Source organism: Ambystoma mexicanum, chromosome 11, assembly GCF_040938575.1.
Source record: "Ambystoma mexicanum isolate Mex_15411 chromosome 11, UKY_AmexF1_1, whole genome shotgun sequence".
In the NCBI taxonomy this organism is placed as follows: domain Eukaryota; kingdom Metazoa; phylum Chordata; class Amphibia; order Caudata; family Ambystomatidae; genus Ambystoma; species Ambystoma mexicanum.
Window position 1 is genome coordinate 598008021 of NC_090934.1, and position 19776 is coordinate 598027796.

A 19776-nucleotide genomic window follows, 5' to 3' on the forward strand; every position below is an offset into this window, starting at 1 on the left:
AGTAAACCTTTCCCACATGTCAGCAACATATAGGTTGTACAGCACGGGGGAGGTGACAGCGCCCTGTTTCAGGCCAATATTGGTTTTAATCATCTGGGAAGTTTTAGCTCCTTTACCTAGACAAATTGTGACTGGTTCCCCTATACATTTGTCTCAGGAATTGCAAAATTACTGGGCAAATCTTCCAGTTAGCTAGCTTATTACAAAGTCTATCTATCCACGCTGTCGAAAAGCTTATGAATAATCGAAATAGCACACATACAGTCTTGTCCCTTTATTATCCATAGTATCTGAGATTATATGGTTAAGGATAAACAGGTTGTCGATAATACTGTAATTCCTGTCTGAAACCAGTTTGTTGTACTGATAGCAACTTAGTTTCCTTGCTCCACTTATTGATGGTTCTCAGTAATAGTGAGCAGAAGGTCTTGCAGCTACTGTCACCCATAGCCAATAGATGAGTTATCAGGGGAATTTCTGTCCTCTTTTTAAAAAAATATGGCTTTAGAGCAGCTATCTAGTATCTTTCCCCTTTTCCATATATTGGCAAATGGCTCCAACAGTAGCCAAGCCCACTTTTTGGATTGTGTTTTAGGACTATGTTCGCTAGCCCATCTGGCCCCGGTGCGCTAGAAGATTTCATTTTATTTATTATTTTAAGTATATCATGTATATCAAATTGGAATATCAACCAATTACTATCCCATCATATTTCATTAATATAGCTTTTCTCATTCTCTTTATAAAAGAGCCGGGAGCTATATCCTATCCATTCTTCCTGCCCAAAAGCATTAATATCTCTATGTTCACCCCCATACAAGTATTGCCGATATAGGTATAAAAAAAATGTGTGTTTTGCATAATACGTAAATAATTTTCCAATTCGCGTTAACACTGTGCTTTCAGCCACTTTTTATGGCCGTTATGCAATGTAGCTTCACCCCCTCTTCTATCGAGTCATCCTTTTTTAATTTCTTTAGGTCTTCTTGGACTCCCTTTTTCATGTTATTAATCTGTTTATCAAATAGGTTGTCATGCTTCTTCCCTGATCTTTGTGTTATACTGAATCTGCAATTGTTTTTCTGAAATCATAATCAGAAGATTGCTTACCACATCCAGTCCACTAAGTGAAATCTCCTGTCCATCCAAATGAAGCATATTAAACATTTTATCAAACTTTTCTAGATTACTTTCTGTCCACATTATTCCCCTTGAAGTAGTTTGTATATTCATGGTAGCACCTACCTGCCATTTATACTGCAAAACTTTAAACAGTTTACATTTAGGTTCCAGGAAGCCATGAGAGCACTAGGAACTGGTGGTTGCCGCACCTTATTCCTTGTGTTCCTTCTGGTCTAGTTGTACATGCAGCCGGTTAGTAGAAACCATAGGGCCCGCGCTCTTGGTGCCCAAGGTATAGGTCTATACAAGTTTGTTTTGTTGTTTCTACTAGTATGGCGCTTGTGCACATTTAATGTGCATTCCCTTTATTCATTGAAATGCACATTAGGTATAGTCCACACGTTTTGTTTTTAGATACCATTGTGATTTATCGTTCACCATGAGTGCCGACATGTGTTTCGACCATTAGCAGGTCTTTATCAAGGCTAGGTTGGAGGTGTGACTTAGGTGTTGCCAAGTGTGTAGCCAAGGTGTGAGGATCACTTCCTGGTTAGGCGCATCAGTTTCATGTGGTGTTGTTTAACACTGTGGCATGGTATGTCGGTCAGTCTCTTATTTCACCACCTAAATCAGATCCCAAACCTAGCCTGGATAAAGACCTGCTTATGGTCGAAACACGTGTCAGCACTCATGGTGAACAATAAACCACAATGGTATCTAAAAACAAAACGTGTGGACTATTCCTACTGCCCATTTCAGTGAATAAAGGGAATGCATATTAAATGTGCACAAGCGCCATACTAGTAGAAACAACAAAACAAGTTAACATTTAAGTGCTTTATGGTCACTCAGGGGTGTATATATGTGAGCAAATTGTTCTATTTGATTCCTTAACCCTTTGTTAGCAAACATATAATCAAGATGATAGCTTACTTTAATGTTAGTCCAGGTAGTTTCCCTTATCCCACCGGCCCGTGGCTCCAAGTATTCCAGCCCCCAATTCTGGAAGAGCATGACCCAGGTGATACCACCTACAACCTGCTTTTGGTGCCTTTGTTTACTTCCACATTTGCCTATCTCAGAGGGCAATATAGTCTCAACCCCACCACCTAGATCATTCCATTTATCCATCTCTTTCTTGGCCAAATCTGAATGAGCATTAAAATCTCCTATTTACAGTACCTCTGATCTGGGAGAATTGACTATCCATCCTTCAATTGTGTCGGCTATAATTTCTCCTATTTCGGACATGTTAAACCCGCCGGATGGGAGTAAACCATAAGTAATATTTCTCCAAGTGGCCCCAAGTTCCCTATGATAGCACTCATTAGAAACAGTGAGTATCTAGATGGTTCATATTCTCTTATCCCGATAAGATTTTTAGCCCCTATACATAACCCAGCTACCGGGCGGCCTTTGTCACCACGAACTGCAGGTTTGGTCAGTATATTAAAACCCTCTAGCAACGTTTCACGACTCACCCAAGTCTCCTGTAAGTCAAACACATTGCACTCCCTCATCAGATTAATTCCATCTTTATGTAGTATAGAGCGGAAACCTCTGCTATTCCAGGATAGAATCGTTGGCTCTTTGCCAATCTCCTCATCTCAATGATCTAAGTAATCCCTATCCGGGATCCACTTCTCCAAGTGATTGCCCTCTTTTGTATTAACATCCTTATAGGCTTTTCGGTTTTGATAGTTACTTCCTTCTAGGTCAGTATTTCCAATGGTGTTGCATATCATAATTTCAAACCCTTTTCCACATAGGACCTTAAAATTCTCCCTTCTCAGGTCCACAATAACCGCTGTCCCAAACTGCACGATCACCCAGTTTTCCCAGCATCCCAAATCACGGAGTATCACTCTCTCAATATCCACCGTTTGAATGATTTGCAGTTGGGGAAATCGCATGCAATATACCTAGCAACCATGTCCTATTTAAGAAAGGGCTTTCCTCCGGGGTATTTTTCTCAATGATCTTAATGATTTTACCCAGGCTACTGCACTTGACCGCATTTACCTTTAGATCACACATCCTGTTTTTACTTCCTTCAAAATTATTTTTGTTCATTGCCAATCTTTCCAGCTCTGCTATGTAGATAGCTTTCTCTCTAGTATTCAGGGAATCGATCACCTTATTGAAGGGTATGTTCAAAAACCTCACTCTGGGTTCTTCATTTTCACTCATAGGGTCGCTTTCGGTTCAGATTCAGGAGCCAAAGTCTGGGGCTTCCCTTTTATACACTTTTCTAGTCCCTTATCTTTTTTTGTTTGCTTGTAGGGTTTGAATTGCCTTCCTCCATTTCCTTGTATGTCAGATCCAGCTCAAACTGTCTTCTACTTCCACACACTCAATATCATTATTGAGCGTCTCAGCTAGAGCAATACTGTTCCTTTTAACTTCCTTAATTTTTCTAGCTTTACCTACTTTGCCCTTACTTCTGGTGCCTTTCTTGTTACGCTTTCGTCGTGTTCGTTTCTTTGCGTCCTAGGGGTGGGTCTGATCACCCTGAGAGCCATTATCTATATCTTCATTTCCTTTTATCGCACATTCATTATTCTTCATCTCAGGGGTCTCAGCCTCCAGTGCATCGGTCTTGTCACTTTCTTTATCCACTATCATATAAAGCTCACTCAAGTCGCCCATCTTTTCTTCCAGCACACCAACTTCTACGAGATTATCTTTCTTAGATATTTTATTCCTTAGGACATTCTCCACATAATTGTCTAAAATGTTTGTGTTCTCTACAACCAGGGCCACCAAATTTCTAATCACTGCCTGGTCATTAATTAGCTTGGTGCAAATTCCCAATAGTATATGTATCATTGCACTGATCGCATCCAGTTTCACCCCCAGATTTACCGATGTTTCAATAACACTTTCAGGGTCTTCCCCAAGAGTAATCCCCCCACCTCTATTCCAATTTTTCCTGGGAAAATTTCTCCAAATCAGGTGTAGCCGATAGATCTATTGCAAATACATTGTCCATATTTACCATGTTTTCATTACTTTTTTCAAATTGAGAAATGCTAAGCCCAGCCGGGAGACCCAATGATTGCCGTCTAAAATTATGGCAAAGATTTTGTTATCAACCATCGAGCGGTTTTCCGGAAGAGATGGTATGTCCTCATTTTGATGTTCTTTAGTGGTGTCCTTTTTTGTTAGAAAGCTTAATATTTAAGGCTGTTCCATACTTGGCATATCGCTTGCTATGTTTCTTTAACAAACGCCTTTTTTACCCTTCCCAATAGAGCCCGCATGTAGAGCCAAGTGAGCCCGGGGCAGACTGTTACTGCCCCCTTTCCACTTCAAATTTTGTGACGCCGTTTAGGTCCTATCTCGCCAAACCTAGTTTATCAAATGGATAAATGCTGTTACAATGCCGTTCTGAGTTTGGTTAGAGCGGCAGGGAAAGAAAGAACGAGGGATAACCCCCACTCCTTGCAACAGCCTCTACCCACAGGTAGATTTACCCAAGTTGTGGCATGTGGCAAAAATGTAATCTGCAAGTACAAAATAAGTAGAACCGCAACACTTAGTTCCCCAGAGCCACTTGGCACCATGCAAAGGCTACTGAGAGTACACACCCTCCCAGCCGCCTTTTCCACCCAACCACCACTCCCACCCTACTTCCTCCGTAGACAACAGCTCCCCTGCCAATGCAACCTCTAACAAGACTCCCAATCATAGCACACTTAGTGTGCCATGTCGCACGCCCCCCCCCCCACATTGAAATCTCCAGAACCCTTACATTCTACCAACCCTGACCTCACCACCCGCAACAATAGACTAGGCACTAGGCTGCCGCTTACAAATAGCATCCACCTGACCAAACTCAACACCAAAACTAAGAAGAAATCAAAGACCCCTAATGCGCCTGACCAACTCCCCCTAAAAGGAGCCTTACTCAATGCCAGATCCCTGGCCGCTCACCCCACAGAAATTGCTGACACCATTCTAACCTATGATCTGGACTTCCTTACACTAACGGAAACATGGCTCCATGAGGCTTCAGGACCACACTCGCTAGCCATTCCAGCCAACTACTCCATCCTTAGAGCCGACAGACCTAATGGTAAGAGAGGAGGTGTAGCAATCATCTCCAAATCAACACTAGGCTGCAGACTAGTCTCCACCCTATCTCTTAAATCCTGTGAGTTACTCACAATCAAGTTACAAACCTCCCCCACAAGTACGATTACACTACACCTTATATATAGACTTCCAGGCCCTCCGGGAACCTTCGAGGAAGACATTACAGCGCTTATTACTGAAAATTCCAAGCCTCTAGCACAAACTATTATCCTCGGCGACTTCAATCTGGGCTACAACGACCCCAAGGACGCACCAGCCGCATCCTTAGCAAACGCCCTAACGGAGCACAGATACGCTCAACTCAGCATCTCACCGACTCACCAGAAAGGCAGAATTCTCGAATGGGTAGCAACTCTTAACTGCAACACCACCTGTAAGGACCCCCAATCTCTTACATGGACAGATCACTACCTTATCCCACTCGAAATTCATACTAACCAGGCCACGCCCAAGAAACGCCCCCTGGCACCAGCCTGCCCAACCAGAAACAAGCGCAACATCACGGCCGAAGCCCTATTACCTCTGGTCCTACCCACCCTTAACGCTCTACCGGACAATGCCGACCTTAACCTACTAGTCGACACCTTCAACAACTCCACGGCTACTGCCATTGATACCATTGCCCCTTTGAAACTACGTAAAAGTAAACCAATAAACCACCTGAATTTGTGGTACACTCCAGAACTCAAACTACTCCGGAAAAAGAAAGCCAAACTAGAACTACTACGGAAAACTAACCCATCACCTGAAAACAAATCCAATCTTAAAAACATCTCCGCGCTATACAAAAGTGAGATAATTCGCACCAAAAAAGATGCCTATAACGTTAGGATTGACCAGGCAGGCTCTTCCACCAAAGAATCATTTAAAATTCTAAAGGAGCAAGAAAAACCCAATCCCCCTCCAGACAACTGCTCAAAAGATAAACCCTGGTGCACCAGCATCCAGAATGCCCTCAACAATAAAATCACAGGACTCCAGACCAAAATCGAGAACAAACAACAACTACCCAGCAACAAAACCGCCAACCCTAGCTTAAGCCCACCAACACCTAACAAAGCCAATATAGGCTTCACCTTTAAGAAAGTGACCATCTTAGAAGTCCAATAAATCATTACTTCCCTAAAACCCTAATTGCAAAGGGGACAGCTGCCCTGCCCAAATAATAAAAGACGCTGCCAGAGACCTCTCCCCCTTTATCACTAAGTTTAACCTCCCATTTGCTAACAATTCTGTCCCCAACAACCTAAAACAATCCTGGGTGCTCCCTCTCCTAAAAAAAACAATCCCTAGACCCAGCCATACCAACAAATTATAGACCCATCACTACTGTCCCTTTTCTGTTAAAAATCCTGGAAAGAGTCGCCTACATCCAGATTCAGGAGTACCTGGAATCTAACCAACTGCTAGGTATACGTCAATCTGGCTTCAGACCTCAACACAGAACTGAAACTGCTCTGGTTGACCTCAAAAGCCAGATTGATGAAATCAAAGACCAAGGAAATGCAGCCATCCTACTTCTCTTAGACCTCTCAGCGGCCTTCGATTTAGTCGACCACGAAATCTTATGCAACCACCTATCTATCGCAGCCCACTTCTCCTCTGCCTCCGCATGGATACAATCCTTCCTGGCGAATAGAACCATGCAAGTCTTCTCCACAACAGCTGCTGCTGACCCTATCCCCATCACCTGCGGAGTCCCACAAGGCTCCTGTGTCTACCCCACCTTGTTTAATATATTTAAAAAGCCCCTATTCGACAAATTGGACCGTCTGGGTGTCACCTACACCAACTATGCAGATGACACCCAGATTGGTGTCACCTACACCAACTATGCAGATGACACCCAGATTCTCCTCACCATCTAAGGCAACTACAATGCGGACGTCACCCGGATCAACAAAATCTTCTCTATCATTCGGGCATGGATGGCCACCCACGGCCTCTGCCTGAATGATGAGAAGACGGAGCTCCTGCTGGTCGTCTCTCCTAACAACCTGTCTAAACTCAGTCCCAGCTACAAGAACATTATCATAGACGGTAACACCATCCCTATCGCTAAAAGTGTGAAAACCTTAGGTTTTCACCTTGATGCCAACACCAACCTCTCCAAACAAATCAGTTCAACCGCCTCGGCCACTGCCTATACGGGTAAGCTAATCAGGGCTAGAAGACCCTTCCTATCCTCAGACAGCTGCCTCACTCTGGCCAGAGCGCTCATTCAATCCAAACTAGACTATTGCAACAGCCTGTACCTAGGAGCCAGCCAATCCGTAACTAACAAACTCCAGGTTCTCCAGAACAACGCTTTACGCGCAGCAATCAACATCCCTAGGCGTGAGCACATCTCCACAACCAGGAAAGCGTACAAATGGCTCTCCATACAGCAATATATTGACCTCAAAACTATCTGCCTCACCTACAAGGCCTTAAACAACCTAGCCCCACCGTACCCCTCCAACAAATTCACTCTAAAATCCACATCCAGAACCACTAGATCATCCAACTCCTTATGCCTGCTAGTGCCCAGATTTGCCTTAAAAAGAGCAGGGGGTGCGAGTTTCACTGTACTAGCCTTCCAACTTTGGAACACCATACCACTCAATCAAAACCACTGGGTCCTTCCCGATCTTTAGGAAACTTGTTATTGGCTGGTTACTGAACAAAGAGTAGCATCCACCATCATCCTGAATATCTAACAGCCGCAACCATACCTGTACTATATGTAAATTGTTGTACTATGCAAATCTTTTGTAAATTGATGTACTTTGTAAATGCATATCTTTTGCCTGTAACCGTGTCCTTAAGTGCCCTTCTACCCATGGGTCCGGAGCGCTCTACAAATAAACAAACATAAGCCTAGGGCAAATAGAAATGTACAATCTTCCACCCTCGCAATCTTATGGCAACATTACTTAGAGGACCCAAACACAAGGGCTGACTTTGTGACACGTGGCGTTACCCCAATGATATCACATTTGCAGCAATTTTCTGCTGCGTTCCACCAGTTTATGATAAGCCCCAATCGGCACTCATGCTACATTCAAACTTTGGGGGCTGGAACCGGTTCCTAGCAGGTATGCCAGAAGACGAAGACAAAGACCAGCACAGTTTCGGGATCCTCCCCCGCTTCCTGTCCTCACAGATACTCTTGAGCCTTGGCAGGAGTCTCAAAGGATTCACGCCAAAGACAAAAGTCAAACCAGGACCTCCCCCACCCTGCATGGCGCAAGGACAAGCCATCACGAATTGGTAGAGAAAAGACGACAGCCACCATTTCGGGTCAATGGTGACTCTTCTGTGCATTACATTCTTTTTTTTTCTTATATTTAGATCATTGTCTATTTTATGATTTTTTTTGCATATGTTGACGTGATGGTTTGCACCGAATCAAAGTCTGAAAACTAATGAATGCTTTACTGCAGTTGTGAACACAGGCAGGGTAGGAAAAATACAAACATTGCCACTGTCACAAGCCATTCAGATGATCTCTTGCCACTGTAACCAAAAGGTTACACGAGCAGTGTGAAATGAGATACAGTGTAACCCCTCAGCACTCCACATAATATGGTTTGGGCTGATCTCACAAAAAAAAAAAAAAAAACATTTTTAAAAAAAGGTACGAAGGATAAAAACAATAAAAAAAAAAATACTCCCCACATCCTTGGGAACTTGTGTTCGCACAAGGAAAATAAAATAAAAAGGGAAGCCCAAAGGGCTCCCAGCAACACTTGTATGGTGGGACACAATTATGACTCCCATAGCCAGAGTAAAAGAATGGGCGAGTGGGGAAAAAAGGTTCCCACTCAACCAGGAACATAGACCAAAAACCCACAAGACCAGCAAAAAGTGCTGGGGGTCTCACAGGTAAAGGAGATTTGGTATAAAAAATATAAATCTACATAACAGCTCCATGCCACTTCAAATCCATCAACATCTTCTTTTGAACTGCAGAATCACGCCATGGAGGCTGCAGAAACCAAACTATGCACTGTAGGAAATCGAGCAAGTGATATTGGTCTGGTGAGTGGTAGAGTTAAGTAACTCATCTGGAGGCAATGATTTCCATGCATGGGTTTCCTCCAATAGTCAGGCTTGCCTTCAGCAAAAGAAATGGAAACCATGAAATTGAGAAAGGATACATGAAAGGCAAATGTTGCAAATGGTTTGTTCGATTACAATCCAAATTATGCACGTGAATTACACAAAATTATTTTTTAAATCGTACTCATTACGGTACATTTTGCTCCTTGGAAGAAAAAAAAAACGTTGACAAATTAACGCTAAAACTGTATTGTGTGTACTGTTTGTGTAAATTCAATGTTTTCCATAAAGGAAAGCCCCAATAACACATCAATTGAAGGCAAACAAATGCAACTCAGAGAACATTAAACTAGTGTTTCACTTACTTTTAAACTTGCTTTTATCTAAATCTTCTACTTGGTCCTCCCCAATTAAGATTTTAGCAGCCACTTCGAGGCTCACAATTTGAGGCTTTGATACAAGAAAGAGCATTACAAACTTTTGGCTCATTACACGCAGAGACTTATCTTTTCTACCGTTGACGGAAGCTAAAAGGAGGAAATAAAAGACAGTTAACTTCCAAGTGTTAATAATCCTGCAAGGGGACTGCACATGTACTGCAACGAAGAACAAGACCGAGAGATGAAGTTTGACATCAACCTCTAAGGAGAGAGATCAAGGTTTGTATAAGTGTCAGGTTTTGGAAGGCCAAGCTACTGTGACTACCTACATACTAAAGAAACCGTCAACTTGCAGGGTTTTTTTTCCCCTTCGGAAAGGCGGTCGTTGTGGGAAGAGCTGAACTACACTGGCCACACGAATCTCACCCCACTTCATACCAGTTTCCCATTTTATAAAAAAAAGCATAGGATTTCTGATCTGCTGGACATTGTCTGGAGAGTGGAAAAGTCTCGCATGAGCACAATCCAATCTCAATATTCCAACGGGAGAAAGATTGTAGGGGATGTTGAAGGGCAATGTCATTATTACTGCTCAGACACAGAAAGATATTTCTATTGAAATGATGTAAGGCCTTGCCAGCCATTGGATATTTGGTTAGTTTAAAAAGTTAGAGTTGAATGAGCGAAATTTGAAGAAGAAAAAGTGTACATACCGGCTTTAAACTCCATTCCAGGGAGTTCAACAAAGCACATATCCGAGTGCCCAACAGTTGTAGGGTTCGCTTTCAACTCTTTGCTTTTATCTTCAATGAACTCAAACTCTCTGTCAAATTCTCTCCTTTTGATAACCAGGATTTGTTCAGCATAGTTATTCTCCTCCCCGGCTTTTTTCAAGGCATCAAAGGTTTTGATGAGATTGTGACGCCCGTGCCAGGTGTATCTGTTTTTCGCTAGACGGCTGACCATGTGGAGGCTCTCTAGCACATTCACAATATCATAAATGCGCCGGCGCTCAACACCTACAAACAGAATGAGATGGTTACAGATTCAGAAATATGCTGATGGCACTCTAGTCTTAGTGTCAAGTCATGCTTCATCATTAGTTTATTACTTCCATGTAACATTACAGTTGCAGACTACCATAATTGCATTTGTGACACCAAAGGACGTAGAAAAGAAGAAAATAAAGTAGGGGATGGCAACCAACCACACTTTGGTACATTAGGGTCGATGAAGGATACATGAAAAGGAGCTGAGCATAGTAAATAAAGGATAACATTGGTTAGGGAAATGTTTTCTCTTTTTGCACCCCCCTCCCCCTTTCCTTACATTTACTTCAATGGAATCTACGGTTTGATTTGGATCATGATTTTTCGGGGTGAGGTGTCGTTTTAGCCTCACTCATCTGCTCATCTGACGTCATTCGGGGTACATTGGTCAGCCCTTAAAGTAACCAGCACAGGGAGAGCTTATCCCTCTTCCCCACATCTTTATGTGTAGCAGTACCACCCACCTTAAATGGAGTACTGCAGGGACACCGTGTCCCTTTTCGCCCATCTCCAATTTACTTTGTTACTATTTATATGTATCCTGATCAGGCTGGTGACAGTCACCGTGTCTACCCTTTTAAACGTGCGTTTCGACACAACCATATTTTTTTTTTACACCCCTGTGACCATGCCAGCACCCATGGCTTATAAGTGATAATGATATGTTATTTATATAGCGCCTTAATCCAAAGCACTTTACAGAGCACATATTTACATACAATATCACCCAACCAAAATTGGTACTCATTTATCGACCTCGGAAGGATGAAAGGCTGAGTTGGCCTTGCCGGGATTCGAACCTGCAACCTGCAGGTCACGCTCAGATTGCAGCAGCGAGCGCTCAACCTTTTGAGCTACCTTAGGTGGGTGGGAGCTCCCCTCAAGCATGGGTAAAAGCTTGTTATCACTTTGAGGCCCAACAAAAAAGGGGGCCGAATTGTTATCCCAAACAATTGTGCCAGTAAATGTCTTGGCCTCTGAAAATATTCACAGAAACCAGCAACGCGAAAACAAAGAAACAGAACGCCTAATAAAAGAACCAGCTTTAGCACTGCAGGCTTTAAGTGGCCGAGAAGAAAGAGGAAGAACAGAACATGCCCCGCAGATACCAGAGTACAACCGCGGGGCTCAAAAGAAAGACCGCTGCTAAAGCTGCGCAACAGAGCAGTGAAGCAACCAGAGTTACGAATCTGTCGGAGTTCGCCGGCAAGCAAGCACCGACAAACGCAGGGACGTCATTTAGGGTTCGCACTAAGGTCTCCCTTGCTACCCCCAAACAAAAAAACACTTTTTTAAAAACAAATTGAAACTCCTGGGCTGTGGCCAACGCCATGTGGCTAGTTGACCCATTTGTCTTTCTGGAATTTCATACAATAATTGCTAGACTCATTAAAGGTTAATTTCAGGAACACTTCAAAGGGTGAGTAACTGATTTATTTAGTGTGTTCTTAAACACCTCAAATTCACAATGCAGACAAAATCCTCCAAAAAGCATTTAGAGTAGAATAAGCATCAATTTCGGACTATATGTATTTTGCTTTTCGCAAGTTGTAGTTCTAGCATTTTCTTTCTGCCGATACATAAGTGATGCATTCTTGTATGAAATTAATTTATTACATTTGTTACACGCCCCCTTGGGTATCACAGCGAGGTTACAGACAGCTTGTTAAAATATTATTCAGTGGAGCATTGTAGAGAACTTACAGTGAGACAAACATATTTACATAAGCCAGATAATAAAAACGTTACAGTATATTTACAGTTATTGAAGTGGTGGCGTTATTCGTATTGGTTAAATAACCACGTTTTGAAAAATGTATATCACGTTACAGTAATATTGTAACCATATTTTTCATAGTGTACTTGGTGGGGTCAAATAACATCACTTCCTGTGATGTCAGAGGTCAAGGGTCATGTGATGTCACTTCCGCTGCCCCATGCATTTTGGTGAAATGACATCCCCGACTAAACCATCAGGGACTGTGCCCAAAATGTACCGGCATGGTCCAAAAGAACGGACCCAAAACATGAACAGTTGTAGTAACCTGCTGTTATACCACCTTGGACACTAAGCGGTGAACCTGCAGAGCAAGTGGGCAGGGCTTAAAGAGATCTTCCATGCACATACACATTCTGTGGCAGGAATAACAGAACAGATTTGATATGGAAAAGTGACCAATCTGATAGAGCGGGTAGGGGTACTTAAGGGAGGAACAGGAAGTGAGTTTATCAGTTGTGGTCAGAGGTGGAGGACGACCAAGAGACCAGCAGGAGGAAGGAAGGAAGGAATCAGCGTGTGGAGGAGATTGTTGGAGCAGGTGAGTGTTAAATATTTCTCTTTTGGCAACTTTCCATCCATAGTTCTATGGAACCCCACTTTTTTTGCTTCTGTTTTTGTACCTATGCACACTTTTTACTGAGAAATGAAGCCATCAGCTTCACTCCGGCCGTTTTGGTCATTTGTTATGGGGAAACTGATCAGTCCTTTCAACTATCAGTATTTGGAAACTATTCCTTTTTGACTTTTACACTAGTAACTGGTTTAACATTACACACAGTATCTTATAGTGCAGTGCAATGGGGATACTTTCATATCAATTTAGTCTTTTACAGTTGGCGATTTTTGGTTACTTGTTGTGTGCAGAAAGACAAGCTGGTGGTACAATTTTTTGTGACATTTCTGGTGTGCACATTCGTGTTTACCGTGTATGGCTACTAAACGTGGCTAGTGCCCCAAAATGGCAACACCATGAGATTTGCGCTTGTTCTTTGGCCAAACGGTTGTCTGTCCCAGGTCAGGAAATCCAATATACAGCCATGCATTTGCCCAGGAAAGCAGCTGCTTTCACGGTCTAGTGATGCCTTTGTGTGTGCATTACTCAAGAAAGTGGGTGAGACGGTCTGGTCCATGGTGCCAGTGAGTCTAGGTGTGGGGCATGAGTGAAACCAATAGTTGCCCCCGATTGGCCAATTGTGAAGATCCTTACCATTGGTGGCTTGGACTTGCTTCCAGGCATAATAGGACTCCTTCAGCCATTTCCGGATATCAGTGTTGGAGCCAAGAATCCTGAGAATACCCGCCTCAAGATCCGAAGAAGACTCCTGAAGGGGCTCAGCATCCCTTTCTGCGCCTTGCCCGATGAATCCCCAACCCCTGGACTGGTGGGACCAACCAGGCTAGAAGTCTTCGAGGATGAAGCCATCATGAGCCTTTGGAAGTGTGTCTCGAACACCCGATCGACTTAACAGCTCTCCAGTAGGCTACCTTGCTCGAGCCGTTGCATGTTTCCAGCCTGATGAATTTCAGCATCCCAGTCTAAAGGGATCCTGTCCTAGAGAAGGTTCTTCAACCGCAACAGGAAGGACACCTACCGTCGGCTGTGTGGCGGCCATCACTGGAAATAGTCTTCCCCCGTCCTGACTTAAGTCCTCAAGACTTAACAGTAAACTATTATACTGAGATTGTGCTAGCCATCACAGATGTTTAAGCACGTCATGCTGCCAAAGCCTATTCTCTTACAGAGTGGAAGTGTGGAGAAAGACGAATAGAAATTAGCACAAATGGAGACTGTGAAACAGAGTGAGACATGCATAGAACGTAAGAAAAACTGAGCGAGGCACACAGTGTGATATTAATTAATATGGGTCAATGAGCCTCGGCACAAGAGCAATTTTAAAATCCTTCCGGGATGAGCCCCAGCCCACTTAAAGCTTAGATTGGCTAGTAACTGAACTCCTATTTTCCCATTTAAAGCACTGAGCCAAACTACCTGGATAGTGTGACTGAGCAACAAGTCTTAGACTTAGGAGTGTGAAGAGTGGTAAAGGCAGGGGCGGGCCACCCAAACCATAGGGGGTACCAGGGTGCCATCGCCCTCCCGACCCTTTAATTTATGGTCCCAGTGCATACATATATAAACAAAAGAGGTGCTGGCTAAAAGGTTTAGAATGTAATCTTAACCTCTGGAATTGCTCTGGGCAGCCCACCAGAACATCGTTCTTCGCCTGCCAAGCCATTACACAAAGGGGGAAAGACCATTTTGAAGAGGGGGACCTATTCCGCTCTCAGCCCACTGATAGAGAAACGAGAGATGTACAACGCTTGTGATCACTTCATCGATGATGTATCACAGGTGAGAGACGCCATCCAGCCCATATCCTGATGACGTCCTAGAAGAGACAAGCCTGCATTCTATAGAGCAAGCCGACTGACCGCAGGCACAGAGCCTATGACGTCACGACTGACATGACAGATGCGTTAGACATGAAGCACAAATGCATTCCTGCACGAAGCAACGCAGATATTTTAGTTTATTGCCGATAGACACAAAGGATATGCTTATGACCCACATAGTTGGAAGACTGACACACATACTTCTCGCTAAGCAGAAAACTGCAATATGCCTAAGAATACATATGACAGCTTGCTGAAGCTCAATGCAACCAACAGGGACAGTCATGCACATAAAGATGGACGACATGGTTACACTGGAGTGAATGGGAGAGGCTTCGAGAATTCGAGACACAAAGAGCTGATAGACTGATCCAGCTGAAGCTGACCGAGTAGGCATCCAGCGCAGTTACCGCACACCGATAGCCAAGGACACAGGGGGAAGGAATGTTCCCAGATAAGCAGGAACAATAGGGCACCTGCAAGAAGCCAAAGCAGAAAATCCTCATAATTACAGACAGAAGGGAGCCATTTCATGCTCCTTACACACCTGACCTGAAACGTGGCGGACAATGCCTATTCATTTGAGCTAGGAAGAGATAGCTGTTCCCACTGGACTGAATACAGGGAGATACAAATGTTCAAAAAGACATTTGTCTCACGGCAGAAGAGATCAGGGAAGGTAACTTATTGGGAACACACAGTATCTTCAGAGTGGTTCCCACTACCTTGAGTGTTGCACTTAGCCGGTACGCCTAGTACTGGTCTTAGACTCCAAGGCGCAGAAGATCATGTCTGTCCAATCCCTATTCACCTACTAATGAGTTTATACAACATGGCACTGGCCAACCACCTTTCACTAACCTGTAACTTTGTATTTGATACTTTTGGAGGTTGTCTCAGGAGGAGCCATCAGATATGGTTACCCAATGGGTGCATGAACACCTATAGCTCACCTTACTAACCTACCCAGTCTCAAGTTAGGTTTTTTGGGACATAACCACATTTTGTGATGCCACTAGTGAACAAAACTAGCTGAAAACCACCTAGACACAGAGTGAACGTGGAGAATGTTATGTTGTTCATGCTGCGATCCCTGACATTTGAATGCATAATAAAGACAGTGGAACTTTGCTCTATCGCTGGGTCTTCCGTTCTTGGTGAAGGGGATTTCCAGGGCCAAGTTGCTCTTGCCTGTACATCGGGAGGCTTCCAACATACCCCGACCGCTTTTACAATGTGCAAATCAGGCTTGTACCAACCAAAAAGGGGTACTCCAGCCCAAACTGCTTGGTCACAACCCTTCTACACAAGAATCTCAAAACATGTTTTGGTCTTGTTGGGCCTCATCAGTGAGGAGTGGTTTGGGTTTCTAGGCCCAGCAGGCACTGGACCCATGTCTAGGTGCATAACCGTCCCACTCGGGGCGACTATAGCACAACAAAAGAAGTGATGGCTGGAAGGTTTAGAATTCATTTTCCAGCGATTTTCAGTCAGCCCTGAAAACATGCATGCCAACTGGGAGGAGGAGAAATGGAACTAGTGCAAGCTACTTGCTGCTTCTGCATAAAATCAAAGAGCATTTTGCAAACATAAGAATGAAGACACGTTTTTATATTTAACACAAATAACAGTGATTCAGACCTGCAACCTTTGAGAACGTGCACCCTAGTGGTAAAATGACTGCATCCCAAAAGTCATGTATACTCATTTAGCCAGCCTCACCCTTAGGAATTCAGCATATCCTTCATTAGCGGTGGCCAAATCCCAAAACTTCAAAGCAAGCATGGATTACTTGATCCAGTTGGAACGGATCTGGGGGTCACATGGAGGGGTATTGCACTCATTTACAATAGCACTACTGTGCCACTGTCAGGGTGCCTACTGAGGGCAGTCCCCAGCAGCACATGGGCATTATTTGGGGCCTGTTGCTGGACTGACTGCACCGTTAGCCCTGGCCCCCAGCTCACACAACCCAAAGCCCAGCCTGGACATGATACCTTGGCTTAGCTGGCCCTCACTACTGCCCACACGAGAACCACTTAAGAGCTAGCAAGTGAGAGCCTGCACTGTGGCAATGAAGCAAAAACACAGGAAGGCCAACAACTCTTCTGGAGCACACAAACTTTCTTCTGGTGGAGGCATTGACACAGGGGCATGTCTGATAAGGGTGGGCTCAAGTCCAGCCTGGGCAGCATTGCATGGTATGATCTCAAAGTGCTAAGGATTGAACAGCCTTGGGAACCATAGTCCAGGTCAGTGGAGAGAGAGAGAGAGAGAGTAGGGTAGCAAATAATGCTTTGGTGCACTTTGTGTGCAGCCAGTGCGGTTTGGGCGGAGAGTGACTGCATTCTAATGGTAGGGGCAGTGCAGTGGTTGTGAGAGATCAGTGGAATGTGTGCAAGGTAGTTGGCCCCAGAGTCTGCATTCTGGCGGCCGTGGAGCCTGTGTATGAAATTAGGTTTGCTGCTAGGCTGATTTTTTCGTGGGGTCGAACTGCGTTCTAAAAGACTGTTGAGGTGTTCATGGAGTAGTGTAGGTATGTGTGCAGCTAGGTCGAATTGATCAAGGGGTATACCTGTGTTCTATTGTTTGTTGGTGTAAAGGAGAGGATAAGCACATTGGTATAAGTGAGTCTGTGCTTAATGGGGAAAGGCCCCCATTCCTGGTTACTTTCCAGAGCCCGATGAGCTGACGGTGTCTGTCCTGGTGGTTCGTGGTAACGGATCTCAGAGAGATTCTCTGACTGGTGTAGAGTATGTTTTGCCCAGTTAGGGGTCCTTGTTTCTGAGGTTCTATTGCAAGTGCCAGAGGGCCCATTCTACCGGCCCCTGGTGTAGAGGAGGCATGGTATCACAAGCAGAAACGGACACAATGGGTACAATTTGTAAAACCTTTATTTTAATGGTTGGGATTGGAAAAACTCCCATTCTGCCCATAACTAACATGGGAGTAGTCTCTAACGTCAAATAATAAATCATGCAGTCCTAGGAGTCTGTCAAATCAAAATGGCCTATGCTAAAAAAAACCTAATGCCTGCCCAATCTCTTGTACAAAGGATGACAAGGAAAATTGTCTACAAAAGGAAAGGTCTGATCAAGTGATAATTTGGTTGAACCAGCCCTCATCACCACGTTAGGCCTCACAGAGTGAGGTGATCCTTCTAGGCAGGATGAAGCACTCTGGCTCAGCTTTCCATACAATATACACAGTTCAAAAAGCCGTGGATCGAGGCCTGCCTGGCCTTCCACGCTCAAGGCCCTCTCTTTCTTCCAAAATAATGTCTTAACCAAAACGATCTCCCTCTGTCGGGCTCAGATGTCCTACGATAAAGTTAAACACAAGTTGCAAGAGGGGCTCCCTTCCCCAAGCTTCTTTCACTTCGGGTCTCTCTCTGCAGGGCTCAGACATCTTTCGGATGTCTGAAGACTTTCGAATGTGCGTGGCTTATTTGTCAGACCACTGCAGGACTACTTCAATTCGAAGTTCAGTGTTACTTTAATTCCTAGAGAAGGGAAGAGTGAAAATTCTTCCTTTCACTTTTACTGTTCATTTTACTTTACTGTTTCCGGTTTAAATTTTACTTTTACTGTTCAAAGCAGCCTACCTGCAAGCATTTCTGGAAGAGAATCGTCTCCTTGGCCTACGGCAATATGGTTTCTGCCCACGTCATGTCACAGAGACGGCCCCCTTAGACTTAAAGAACCAAATGGATGATATCAGAGACACAGGCAGACCTGCGCTCCTTCTGCTCTTAGACGTGTCCGCAGCCTTTGATTTGGTCGACCACAACACTCTCGCCATCTAGCTACTGAGGCCAACCTCTTCCCCAAAGCATGTGACTGGATCACCTCCTTTCTTCCGCAGAGTCATGAGTCTTCTCTGACTGTGCCCGTGCCACCCCCAGCCACATTAAATGTGGCGGTCCACAGGGATCGTGCATCGCACCTACCCTCTACAACCTTTTTACAAGGCCTTTGTTCAGCCTCCTTGACGCCATGCACATTTCGTATGCTAATTATGCGGACGACACGCAGGTACTCATCTCACTCACAGGGGACTAGGATGCAGATATGAACACACTCACCACCATTTACTCCACTATCCAATCTTGGATGGCAGACAATTGGCTTGAAAAAACTGAGCTCCTGCTCATAGGTTCACCCTCCACCCTGGGCAACCTTGATAAGCAGTACTCATCCTTTACCATTGATAACATTCGTATCAAGGTTTCTAACAATGTCAAGACACTAGGTGTCTACTTGGACTCCGATTTGACAATGGACAGACAGGTCAATGCCACTGCCTCATCTTCAGTGTACTACTCTGCTTAACGCAGCCAGACCCTTCCTATCTCGTCAGAGCTGCCTTACCATTGCCAGGGCTATAATCGGCTCAAGGCTTGATTATTGACATGCTCTCCTCATAGGAACGTCTCGAAAAAATCTCACCAAACTTCAGCTGGTTCAAAACAACGCACTCAGGGCAGCCACAGGAACATCTAGAAAAGACCACATCTCAGAAGTGAGAAGACAGGTTTACTGGCTCCCGGTCAAAGAAAATGGTCTTCAAAACCCTTGCCCTCACCCACAAATGCCTCCATGAGCTCGCACCCCCATACTCATCCCAGAGAATCACGAGGCACAACGCCACAAGGCCTCTAGGAAAGGCTACTCCAACATGATTCTCGCGCCAAAAATTTGAAAAGCCCGAGCAGGCGGCTCCAGCTTTCCTACACTGGCCGCCACTCACTGGAACGCACTCCCTTCTCACCCAAGACTGATTGAATCCCACCAATTATTCCGCAAAGGCATCAAAACTAAGCTCTTTAGCTGAAAGCTAAATATCTAGTACAACCCTTCACAACTATAAATGCCAAACTGTTACTCTGTCTCTGTCTGAAACGTTGTTC

The 19776-nt window shown here is 44.3% G+C and overlaps 1 protein-coding gene across 2 annotated transcripts in view; it reads right to left on the reverse strand.

The window, feature by feature from the left end:
• Window positions 1-19776, reverse strand: part of E2F8 (E2F transcription factor 8) — a 490718-nt gene that overhangs the window by 285215 nt on the left and 185727 nt on the right. For both annotated transcript variants that reach the window (XM_069623464.1, XM_069623465.1), the window contains exons 5-6: window positions 10358-10663; window positions 9630-9791 (exon numbers count right to left, since the gene is read on the reverse strand). In XM_069623464.1, the coding sequence (XP_069479565.1) occupies window positions 9630-9791; window positions 10358-10663 (468 nt within the window). The remainder of the gene's footprint in view (window positions 1-9629; window positions 9792-10357; window positions 10664-19776) is intronic.